Raw genomic sequence first — 13,345 nt, 5'->3', positions numbered from 1 at the left:
TTACTTGGACAAAAACCAAAACTGCAATTTGGGGGGGGGGGGGGGAATGAACAAAAGTAAAGTCATACTAATTGGAGAAGTATTATACGGTAAGCCTAGTTACTGCAAGTTGTTGTGTATCAGAGTTTCACTCCTATAAAACACTAACTAATGTGTAATGTGTTTATGTTGATTTCATAAATTCATTACTCAGATATTGATCTAAATAATTTTGTGATTTACATAGATGGCAATAAATAGTACACAAAGCAAGTTAGAATGCCTTCATATGTCTCCATCAACTGTCCATGTCCTTTAAAGCAATCGTTTCCTCTTTGCCCATTTTAAATGCCAGGAAATATCCTTGTGGTTCCAAGCAAATATCATTGACCTTGGCATGGTCTGGTCCGAAGGTCATTGTAAGGTTGTTGAGGACAACATTTATCATCTGATATTTTTGAGTTCTCGACAATCCTTCATTATCCAAAACTGTCTTCAAACTCACCAAGACATCCAGTTCGCTGTCGGAAGCTGTGATACTTTGTAATTTTCACCCATCGGTCTTTGGATTAGATTTTGCTATGCTCAGCTGTGATTACCACTGTCTCTGCAGCTGGCCGGCGTGTATAAATGGTGTTATGTGATTGTGCTGAGGCCACGATAATTCACATTTTGTATGCATTCACTTCGCCATCCTGATTGCATAAAAATATACATCGTGTGTCCTCTGAATGTGACTGAGTGAGGCCAATCAACGGATCAAAATATCACTGATTGGATATTATAAGCAGATTGCATCTCTTTCAACTAAAGCAGACTCTTTGTGTTCATTTCTTGAAAGAGATTAGTTGTTCAGCACAATGTGAGCCTTATTGTCACCTCCCAAAAACGATGGCGGTTAAAATAATACAGGCAAAATGCTCTGCATGTTGTATCCAAGGAATATTGTTAATAAGAGATTTGAATTCATAGCGTGAGACATCTCTTCTTTTGACAGTCTTTGACAATCGTTCCTTAAGGAAGAAAACACTAATCAAGTGTTTCTGTCAAAGAAGAACTGAGGAGACCCCAAAATAAGCTACGTATTCATCAGTGTCAAGAATGCCCTTATGTTGAAGAGCCCGAGTAGCTTGTGATATGCTAAGTTTTGCTTTTTGAAGGAGTGATGGTATTTATAGTCAAATAATGGATGAAACCTGTAACAGCTAGCATGCATTTAGCCACAGATGATAAGGAATATCTTCAAATGATTAATAATTCACGCCAGCTGTTTTAATGAAATAAATCACTATCTCAGGCCATCGATGCTGAAAATAATAATTGCAGAGCTGTTTTTTATAAATGGTAACATTTTGAAAATGTTATGCACCCCGGAACTGTTATTCACTAAAGTGGGAATTGTTGTGAATTCAGAGTGAATACAGAGGAAGTTTTAAATTTTGGGCAAAAATAGCCAAATTTAAAACATACATTTGAAATTATGATACTGATTAAAGTTTAAATAATAAAACACAATTAGATTTTGCATCTCATATGTGTGTCTAAACACAAGGATTAAATCACTTTGCTTATACAGCCCTAGGCACACCTGCCTGCATGTGACTTGCACATCTCATCTAAAGACTTCCTGTTAAGTGAAATCTAATGTTTATACTTCCTTTATTGCAAATTCTGTTGACCTTGCAGAAGACTCCTGTATATGATTAAAGTTCAATTCACATAGCAGGAGATAAAAACGTCTAAAGTAAGTTACATCTGATTGAAAATGAAACCATTTTTATTAATGCAGGCTGTGTGTCAGTCACAGCTAGGTGAGGTGTGGCCGGGGCTGCATAAACAGAAACAAAGTGATTTAACTACTAAATGGCAGCGAATTGAGCTGTGAGACGGCAGGGGCATGATCTCAAACAGCTTCATTAAGCTAAAGATATTTTGGTGACTATAGTGTCACTTTAAGCTAAAGTCTAAAAGCACTTTGTGATGGTATCTCCTGTTCGAATAGTACTTACTATACCTTGAATCAATCACACTATTGACCTGGGTGATCTGGAAGCAAGAAGCTTTTCACCAATATATACTTTGTATTTACGATCCTATCCTGCTATCTCTATTTTACCATTGGAATTAACATCATACCTTATGGCTTCTTAGTTCCCTACAATGTTGCCATGTGTGTTTGTGTGTATGTCTATATATATTTATTTACATACATATACACAAAGTATACACAAAGTGTGTAATGTAAAGTAATCGTTTTTTACTTGAGTAAATGACCTGGTGAGTGTATAACAGAGCTCCATGGCAATAATACTTCCAGTAATGTGTATTTAAACTTCAATAAATATGTTTAGAAATCAGTCTGTGTTAATAAGACACACTCCTAAAATAAAAAAGGGTCTTTGTCTCTCTTTGTCTATTTGAAATGCTGGGAGGCATTCAATCATGTTATATTCCAGGTGCGATAGATTTAACTTGTGACACACGTGAGTCAATCCACAACATGTGGTCAAAATGTTAATTTTGCCACCCCATTGCATCATGGTAATTATTTAGTAAATGTGTTTCAATAAATTAACTGCGTAAAACTACTGATATACACAATAGACAAATTGTCAGATAGATAGATAGATAGACAGATAGACAGATAGACAGATAGACAGATAGACAGATAGATAGATAGACAGACAGACAGACAGACAGATAGATAGATAGACAGACAGACAGACAGATAGACAGATAGACAGGTAGGTAGATATATAGATAGACAGATAGATAGACAGATAGACAGATAGATAGATAGATAGACAGATAGACAGATAGACAGATAGATAGACAGACAGACAGATAGATAGATAGACAGATAGATAGATAGACAGATAGATAGACAGATAGACAGACAGATAGACAGATAGATAGATAGACAGATAGATAGATAGACAGATAGATGGCGAGACATCACAGTTAGTGAAAAACAACACCATTCATTGTGAATAATTGTGTTTTTGTAAATAGTCAAGTTACGGCAGGCTGAAATGTAGTTTAATGATCTTGATATGTAGGTGGATCAAAGCAGAAAAGTAAGTTTGCTGGGAGAAGCCACATAATTTCTAGATTACATACGCACTTATTAATATCTTGGTTTATGAATTAAAATAAACAGATTTCTCTCTATACAAAACATTGCCTATTATGTTATCACAGAGACAGTAACTCGCTTGTTTATTCCTACATTGCTACAATAAACACTTGGGATTACACTCATCCATTCTAATCATACCAATTCACACCAGCAATGGGCGCTGTGATAGGCTGAAACCAGTCAGCTGACACTCTTCTCCAATCACAGATGCCCATTTCTGCACAGGCTAATACTTCCTCATTAGATACACAGAGGGGCTGGGCTACAACTGTCGTTTTGCATTAAGCCATAAAAAGAGTTTTAACATTGAATGGAAGGAGAGTGCAAGAGAACTTCAGACACTATAACCACTTCAATGAGATGAAGCCCTTAAATTGCCTACCGTGTCCTTTAAGGTTTAGGTTGGAGACCCTTCATGTAGATAACGTTTGAGCAAAGTTGAGTGTTTATTGTAGCAAGTTAGGAATAAGGGAATAAGTAAGTTACTGTCTCTGTGATGACGTGACGTGTAAAGTATTGGATAAAGAAAAATCTGTTTATAATAATTCACAGACCAAAATGTTAATAAGTGCGTATCTAACCATCCTCAAGCAGGTGATAAATCTTCACTAATGGCCGCCGCGAGGTGTTCACCGCACCGCACCAGAGCTTAGTACACACCAGCTGGCTGTATAATGAGGTGTGCGCACATGCATAGAGCTCTCACGGATCCTCGATAGAAGTAATTATTTTATATATGTGTGTGTGTACGTGCGTACTGCATGATGGAGCGCCTTCCACTCTCGCATATTTGTCTCTCTATTGGAATTGCACAGTGCATTAAAATATAACTTTTAACCCTTGCCGTACTGGATTGTGTTTAGCCTAGACAGCATCCTATGAAGGCTGTCCTGTGACTCTTACAACCTAGGTCATTAAATGATTCTTCCAATAATACTGATAATATAGTATTTCAGCAGAAAGTGTACAAGGCCTTTTAAATGTTTTCAAATATAGTATGTTATTCTATTACTTAATTCAATTATACTCGTCTAGTGAACTCAAAAAAATGAAAGGTCGAGTCCATTGTGTGCGGGGTAGTTACTAGAAGCTTAAGGTTGAGTGTGTACTATAGCTGGTGTGTTTTATAAATGGTAGAGTTCTATAGCAGGGATGCCAGAGGTTGGGATCGTTGACAAAAAAAGAGTGCTACCACCTACAGAAAAAAAAAAAAGAGTACCTGCCTAATCATCGGCGTTAAAAGATTATTACATTAAATTCTTAAGTAAAAGCACAACATCTAATCTGGTTCCCCAAATATTCCATGATTTATTGGGGCGATCACGAATGCAACTCAGAGTATTAAAAAGATATGGAGGATTTTAGGAAATGGAGTTTCTTTTTTATCTGTATTTTATATTATACCGAAATATCTTTTTTTTATCACATTCTTTTCATTCCGTGTATCTAGAGACACTTATATTGCATTGCAGTGGATAGATGGACAGCTTGACCGCTTCCCTCCCAGTATTGTAAATACTGATATCTGTATAGGTGTCATGTAAAATAAAAGAAGCCATTTGGATATGTTGTACAATTAATATTTTTGCAGAGGATGAATGCCGAAATGAAGAAAACAATGTATTTTTTTTTAAAATTAGATTGTATTTATTTCTCTCTTTGAACAGCAGTCTATTTTAAAAACTGTTGTTGTGTCTGCTGTCTTTTTTTTTTTTTTTTTTTTTAAATATGTATTGATTTATTTTATTTTTTTACATACATTTTAGTGTAGAGGTAAACTGATATAACTGATGTACTCAGAGGTCACATCCAGCTTGGTGCTTTATGCAGCATTAAATGCAAATAAGCACAATTTATATTAATCTAAAATAAATGTTAATACAGTGTAGAGAAACAGCTATATCATAAGGTGTGTTGCAATATCATATGTATATAATAGAGTCCTGTAATAGAGTCCTTCCTCTTAACTTTTTTTTTTCACTATAGAAAAACTCCAAAAGTGGTGATAGGGGTTGGCTTTGTGTGCTAATAGCCCAGATATGGGGATCTTGAGCCAGCAGTCTCTTTAGACAGCAGGATATTGGGGGTTTTATCATTTTATATTATGCAGCAATTTATTAAAGCATTTTCTTATGGGCTACAGGAGGTTTGAGAATGTAGCAATGTAAACTGCTCAAGTGTATTGTGTAACATGTCTATGTCAGTCTCTTAATGACCCACTAGTAATTAGATACAATGTATTTTTATCTTCATGAAGGAATTGCATTGTTGTAGATATTGAAAAGCACTGTTGTTGGCATAATTGATACTTTCATATGGCTTGAGATTAACTCTTTATTTAGTAATCAGTCATTTCTTATATTTAGATTTAAGATGAAGATTACATGGCAAACTTGAAATGATACTGATACTGAGACCAATGGGTCCACTATCCCCCGGTGCTTTGAACCTATAATTGTTCAAGGTTAAACATGATCTTTGGTCTTATTCAAGCAGGTGGTGATGCTAGAATGCCATTCTAGCAGTGCAGAGCCATAATTTATCTCAAACTGCCCCAAAATGATCTGACAGCACCAACAGGCTCTTAGCACCATAATTACGACAACAAGCCAATGCAAAAGCTGTGACCCACTTTTAAAAGAATCTTTTCAGTATTCAGGTACTCTGCCCATTAACTTGTGCATTTATTCCTCTCAAATGACAAGCTAGGATGATTTAGAGCTTGTATAACATGTTGTGAGTGGACTCCTATGGTAATTGAACATATGCATGCTTATTTTCATATTGCTTAACATAAGCATTGGTAAGGCAGACCCCAAATATCGCTAATAGGCAAAATTCCAGGTGTGTCCAGCTGGTTGGTCAAAAATCTAGGTTATAATGAATGAGATTTCATTAAAGCCAAGTTACACAACTTGCAAAAACAGAAAAGATAGTCGTGTCGGCGCTTCCAATATCTACAGTAAATAATAATTGGGTGTAATAAAGGTGTATTCCCCTACCACCTCAAAATCACAAAATCTCACTGTGGGTATAATAACTTTTATATTTGTGTATGTTGCACAACTTGTAAGAAACTGTCAAGACCTCTACAAAAAAATAAAGCTTTCAAGCTGATATCGTAATTCATTCTGCATTTTCAGTAACTAGTAGATTATTTATAAATTATGTAAGTATATCACACTCAAGAAATGAATCATTCCATCCAGGAATCTTTCTAATCTGGTCATTGTTTTATACTTTTTTTTTTCTTTGCAATCGCTAATTTACATGTACATAGTCACGTGTACATATTAATCTAATATTTCCATTTGTAGGCAGGCAATTATTAATAGCATAGTAATTATCTTCCTATAGATATATTTCAGTGTGCATTATTGTTCCTTAACACCACTCACATGAACCACTTTTATTCACCTGCAGATCAGATAATTAATGACATATTTCCATTTCACCCCTTTTTCCCCCATAATTAAATTAGTGCCTCACTAACAATTTACTAATTTTGTCAGATGATTTCTGCTTGCAATTACGGAGGTATAGTGCTGTGAATATCGATCAGCAAGTTGAACATTTTAAAGTCTAATTTTGCTATAGACACGGAATAGGGAGATCCGTATTTAAAAAGCAGATGTATTTATTTATTTTATTTCCCCTTTTTATAGAATATAAATGGGTTTGAGGGTTTTGCTTTATTTGCCTCTCATTATAAAGCACAGCTCTGTAATTCAAGATCACTGCATGTATCATTTTCTGTAAGAGAGCATATGATGTGGTTTGGTGAACAAATTGAAAATTCATCTGCAGGCACAATATGTTCAGGCTGTTGTCACAAAGATATATGTTGGATACATTGTTTGCTTTGCAAAATTCTGTTTAAACGCTGAAACAAGAGGTTCTCAACTTAATTTTCAAGCTATACTTAAATAGTGCTAAGACACGTTCTCTGGAGCCAATTCTCTATAAGATGTCTCTAATCTCTCTAATTAAAATGCAACCAGTTAATAAGTCTGAATATATTAGCGTCTCCCGGTTCATTCATCTGACCTGTTTGTGAATAAGATTGCTGACCAAATCAGTTATTTTGCTTTGTGCAAAATAGTTGAAAGATACGTCTCTGAAACAGTTCCTAACAGAATCCTCACGGTCCAGCAATGATCGACGTATTCCACCAATTCAGGCAAAATGAGGAATATTTACTACGATAGAGTAAAGATGTAATCAGATAACTACACCAGGGTTTCAAAAACAGACATGATAACTACTGTAGTACATACAGAGCTCTGGAACCTTTAATCTAGAACTTTAAAAGTGAATGGCCAGTCATCTTATAAAGAGGACAATCAGTGTAAGGATCATGAGGTCGCAGTGTCAGATTAATAAACAGAATCCAAAAAGTATAAAGAAATGTTTAGTTTTTTAGAACAGAGAATATTTTAAATGTGTTTTACTGTATGGTCTGAAGCACATAGTGCGTGCCAACGTACTGTAACAGTTATTGCTATATACCTGTTCTATAGGTAGAAAAGCAAGCTGCAATTGTTGGAATTGTTACATATATGAAATGAATTTATTGTAACGCATTTTTCTTTTTTGCTTTACAGGCACCGGACCCATTCTGTCCAGCGATCCAATAATATATGTGTTCCTCCTGGTATTTCATCGGCTTGTATATTTATTACTGAACCACTAATGGACCATTTGGTGAATCATTTGTTAAACAACCAAACAGTAGGATCCTATCCAACACCCTTAATGACAGCTGCCACATTTAAGGAGGGACAGGAAAAAGACTGAAAGTAGCATGGCAAATACTACAAGGTGAAAAAAAAGAATATTTTTGGAGAACTGACACACAAATTAAATCACCCAAAATAACGCATCTAGTTTCCAAAAAGAGAAAAGAAAGAGTCTGGTTCAAGCCTTGCTGTGTGCATGGCATCATTAATTTCTAATAAAACAGAACGTACCGTTTCAGGCATTTATTTCCAAAAACAAAAAATCCCTCATTGTTCTTTTTGCACGAACTGTTGAGCAGTTATTTCTATGACGAAATGTAAATTTATTAAGTTTAAAGACCTTCTAAGGAAGGGAAATATTTTTAAGTAGGGTGTGTTTAAATGTTTTTGGTTTGGTTTTTTTATTTTCCTCCGGTATTTTTTTTAAATTAAATTATTTCTTTTAAATTCTTTTTTTTTCCCCCAGTTTGATTCAAAGGCACATGTTACCATGGTAATTAATCACAGTCAATAATATTTATTTTTAAATAAAGATTGGAGACAAGGTAAGATGATTTGTTTATAAAAACTGTATTGTATAATGCTGAATAACAGCTGAAATAAAACGATTTTGAAATAAGTCTCCCGAGTTTGTTTTGTCACGTGGCTATTCAACAGAAGCAGTGGATTTAGAAACTGAATTGTACAATTTAGATAAAAAATAAATGTTAGAAAATATCTCCAACACAGCTATAGCCACCGTTTGGCTACTTCAGCCTACCTTTTGCTGTTTGGTTTTAAATTCATTACCTTTGAGTGTGGAATAAGAATTTTGTCAGGCTTTTAGAAGTTTTCCAGTTATTTTAGTTATTTACATTTTGTGTCCATTTTGTTTTTAGACTTAGCCATCATACTTTGGAATGTTATAACTATACGTGATGGTTAGAAACATATAGAAGAATTATATGCATATTACTTGGTATATATAATATCTGTGTATAATATGCATTTCTCTCAATAATTACCTGGCATGAAACAAGTATTATGAAACATTCTTACCCCCATAGTAACTTCAGCTTATTTACTTTTAGGGGCTAAACTGTTTTTGGAACTTGGTTCCTCGCACCTTACACGACTGCCCCCTGACTTACTTCCTTTCTACCACTGGTGTATCAGAAAGGTTTGGCCTCCTATAGAGCAAAAAAAAGACCATACGATATGAATGTTGTCCTTTTACTCAGACAACGTGAAATATTTCTGCTTCTGAAGAACGACAATGTTTACATTAGTCCAGGAATACACCTCTAGCGACTTTCGGACAGACAACCACTAGAGCTGTTTCCTCCTTAAGTCAGTTGGTTTCTGAAGGTCTTCCCTTTTGTCATGACCATTCATGGTATGATAAAGCCGAAAGCCACTAATATTCACCACAATTCCAGAAAGGAACCGCACTTTGTTGCTGATGTGGAGCTTAATAGTTACAAAGCGCAGTTCTTGTCTGTAACTTTGGTGAAGATGGAATTGGGAACTATTGAACCAACACAAGAAGCCCAGCGTGAATCTACCAGCTATATTAAAGGGAAACTCCAGTGGCAGAAAAACGATCAGTTTTTCTGGCACTGGAGGGTCCCTCTCCCTCCCACCCACCAATCCCCGTTTACTGAAGGGGTGAAAACCCCTTCAGTCACTTACCTGGGGCAGCGGCGATGTCCCTCGCCGCTGTCTCCGCCTCCGCAACGCTCCTCCTTGTGATTGCATTGGCCGGTGGGCGAGACTGATCTCGCCCACCGGCCGAGGAGACCTAATGCGCATGCGCGGAAATGCTGCGCATGCGCATTACGTCTCCCCATAGGAAAGCATTGAAAAATCATTTCAATGCTTTCCTATGGGGTTTTGAGCGACGCTGGAGGTCCTCACACAGCGTGAGGACGTCCAGCGACGCTCTAGCACAGGAAACCTGTGCTAGAAACTAGGAAGTGACCTCTAGTGGCTGTCTAGTAGACAGCCACTAGAGGAGGAGTTAACCCTGCAATGTAATTATTGCAGTTTATGAAAAACTGCAATAATTACACTTGCAGGGTTAAGGGTAGTGGGAGTTGGCACCCAGACCACTCCAATGAGCAGAAGTGGTCTGGGTGCCTGGAGTGTCCCTTTAAGTAACCGCTGTGCACGTAATTATTTTTCCTTTTTTATCGGATTTGTGGCATAAAGGACTATGCGCAGAGGAGATTTTATACTTTTCATGTGTTTTTTATTTGGTTTTATATTTAATATGAAAGCCACAAATAATTCTCATAGACAAACTTTAGAGCACTGCATTGGTAGAGAGCAGTGATCTCCACTCAGGGGGCACGTGTCATCAGTGCTCCTCTATGAGAAGGAGACATGGAGAAAACTGGAGAAATGGCAACTGTGAAGAGAAAGCCTTTGGTCTGGATTACAGTTCACCTCAAAGGTTTTTTTTCAACTATTTTATTTTACCAAGGGGGAAGGAGAGTCTTCAATCTAAAGTAAAAACCCAAAAAAAAGGAACAAGTTACGTTAGAGTGTTCCTTTAGGCTTAAGCTAATAGCAAATTAAGCAATAGTGAGAACATATTTGTATACCAAGCTATGAATGTTCCAAACAAACAAATTGTAAGATACTTGATACATTGTACTGAGACTGAAAGACCACAAGGATGATGTACTATTCCAAATAAGTAAGAGTTTTATTTCAAATATCACTAACCACACTTAAGGTACACATCTTGGAAATTAATTTTCCATCATCCTCAAGATCAGTTGTTCCTAACCCAGTCCTCATGTACCCCTTAACAGTCCAGGATTTAGGGATTACCCAGTTGTGTCTAAGGTGTGTTTAGATGACTAAGAAAAAAATACTTTAGACTCTATAGGGTAATCCCTAAATCCTGGACTGGTAGGGGGTACTTGAGGACTGGGTTGGAAACCCCTGCTCTAGATATCTGAATACATACTGTGCCATTTGAGTACCAGACTGGTGTGCATTGCATTTTTTGTGAATTACCCTGCCGTGCGTCTTAAAATATCACTGTGACACAGTGGCGTACTACGGTGGGGTGGGGGCTGCGGTCCGGCCCTGGTGCCACTCACAAGGGAGGTGCCATGACCAGGGCGGCCTTAGGATGTGTGAACTGTGCGGCTGCCACCCGCTGCTGTCACTGCTGCACATCAATGGGAAGTAGGATGGAGTTCATGCTTCCCCAACTAACAGACTCCAGGGACTTGAAGGGATCCACTCCTCCAGCCCTTACTGTATGTAAGTAACAGTGAGAGTGTGTGTGTGTGTGTGTGTGTTGACTGTCTGCCTGTGACTGTGTGTGTGTGTGACTACCTGCCTGTAACTGTGTGTGTGACTGTCTGCCTGTGACTGTGTGTGTGATTGTCTGCCCGTGACTGTGTGTTTGAGTGCCTGCCTGTGACTTTCTGTGTGTGACAGTGTGCCTGTGAGTGTGTATGTGACTGTCTGCATGTGACTATGAGTGTGTAACTGTCTGCCTGTGATTGGGAAATAATGTGTGTGTGTGTGTGTGACTATCTGCCTGTAATTGTTTGTGTGACTGTCTGCCTTTAACTGTGTGTGACTGTCTGCCTGTAAGTGTGTGTGTGACTATGTGCCTGGGACTGGACTCTGAAGACTGAACTGTTTTGTTTAAAGGTGGCTGAGCAGGGAATTTGTGGAAGGGGGGTGCAAGGGTTTTGTAGAACGGTGGGCAAGAGAGGGTTTTGTAGAAGGGGGCTGGCAGTTTTTTTTTCAAAATTTACAAATTTGTGCAATTTTTAAAAATGTAAACATAAAATTTTGAAAATGTTCCGGGTGTTTTTTCATTTTAAAATTGGGGGGGAGGGAGGGCAAACACAGGACCTGCCCTGGGTGCCAGATGCTCTAGGTACGCCCCTGCTGTGACAGACTAATAAGAAAAATCATGAACAGCAATATACTTCATATCACATAACACTGGCAATTCGCACATCTTTCCAATTTGCTGTCTATGTAAAGATTTCAGATCTTATTGTATTTGTATTTCTGGAACTTTGCGCTAAATTAAGACATTGTGTGGAACAACAATTCTACTTGCATCACACATCTCACTTGACATCTATCACCTTGTTAATCCACCAAGATAATCAATATATTTTGAAAACTTCTGATGAAGGTATCAGCTGGGTGTAAACTGTGTTTTAATCTCTTGCTGTTTATATAGAGGTCATTCTTCGGTCAGTCATAAAAACCCGTAACAATAAGAGAACATTTTAGAACAGGTCGCAAACCCCACTTGGTTTTTACAGTTTAGCAGTCAGTTTCTCGAATTTATAGGCTCCTGACATATATACAGTATCTACGAGAATAGTTCATTTCATAGAAACAGGCTTTCGCTAGAGATAAGCTGTGCAGCCCTTATAGTCTGCCTGTTTAACTGATTTAGAGACTCTCTTCTTCTGTTTATATCTGACATTAGGTCTTTTCCCAAAGGTTTTTTAAAATTCTACAAATGTGTTCGCCTTTAACTCAGTTACTTTATTGAATTTTTCTTTCTTACATATACCATCCAAATAAACCAAAGAAACAAGTGTTGCGCTTCAAATCACACTTAACATTAATGGCCCCAAAAAACTGTAAAACATATAACAAATAGAATCTAGTACACATTATCCTTATTTAGCACAACATATAACAATTCAAGCGCACACACATTTGATTGTTGCACTCACTTTTAACAGAGCTATATCAACCCTGGCTCTGGGTTGGTACATACCCTTACCTTTTCCACCCTCAGAACACATAACATGACCCCTACCCCTATTGTTTTCTTTTCAAAATATATTTCCGTGCTGTTCAATTCTTTCTTAAATTTAAATATCCAATAAATGAGTGTGCTCATTTCCTACATGTTCGTCAAAAATACATAGTCAAGGTATACGAAATGATGTATGACAAGACACAGTCAAAACAGAGAACTTATAGGTGGAACAAAAATATTATAAAATATGTATCTCTGGCATAACATTCCTTGAATTTTTGGGCAAAAGTAACATTCACAGGACGTACTTGGAAACCAGAGTAATCTGAATGTTCAATTTCCTGGTTAAATACTTTGTTATTGTTATTATTTGCACTTTAGACTATTTTTCTCTTGCAAAGTAGGTTATACCAATATATTATACAACATATCAAAAGCAAACATTTTTAATTATTATTATTATTATATTATTTATATAGCGCTATCAGATTCCGTAGCGCTGTACAATTTTTAATGACAGTTTACAATGAAGGCTCAGCCATTATAATTATATTGTATACACAACTAAAAACAGCTTGTGTAAAACAGTTTGAAAGACAAAATTCAGCAAACTAAAATAAAAAAAATAGGAGCACGTAGTGCTGATATGTCCCAATTTAGGATTTTATTTTCCATTTCAAATAGTACATTGTAGCTCATTGCGCAGTGTTACTTTGTGTGAAGGCAGCAGATTCCGGTCCATTTATG

At 36.8% G+C, this 13,345-nt stretch overlaps 1 protein-coding gene across 1 annotated transcript in view; it reads left to right on the top strand.

Moving 5' to 3' along the window:
- VSTM2B (V-set and transmembrane domain containing 2B) overlaps window positions 1–8,476 on the top strand; it is a 64,525-nt gene extending 56,049 nt beyond the window's left edge. Inside the window, exon 6 of the mRNA XM_063437721.1 lies at window positions 7,723–8,476. Within this exon, the coding sequence (XP_063293791.1) occupies window positions 7,723–7,811 (89 nt within the window). The 3' untranslated portion in view covers window positions 7,812–8,476. The remainder of the gene's footprint in view (window positions 1–7,722) is intronic.
- The last annotated feature ends 4,869 nt before the right edge of the window (window positions 8,477–13,345 follow it).

This window comes from Pelobates fuscus, chromosome 12, assembly GCF_036172605.1.
Source record: "Pelobates fuscus isolate aPelFus1 chromosome 12, aPelFus1.pri, whole genome shotgun sequence".
Lineage (NCBI taxonomy): Eukaryota > Metazoa > Chordata > Amphibia > Anura > Pelobatidae > Pelobates > Pelobates fuscus.
Note: the sequence above shows the minus strand (reverse complement) of the source record. Positions and strands in the feature narration are given on the sequence as shown.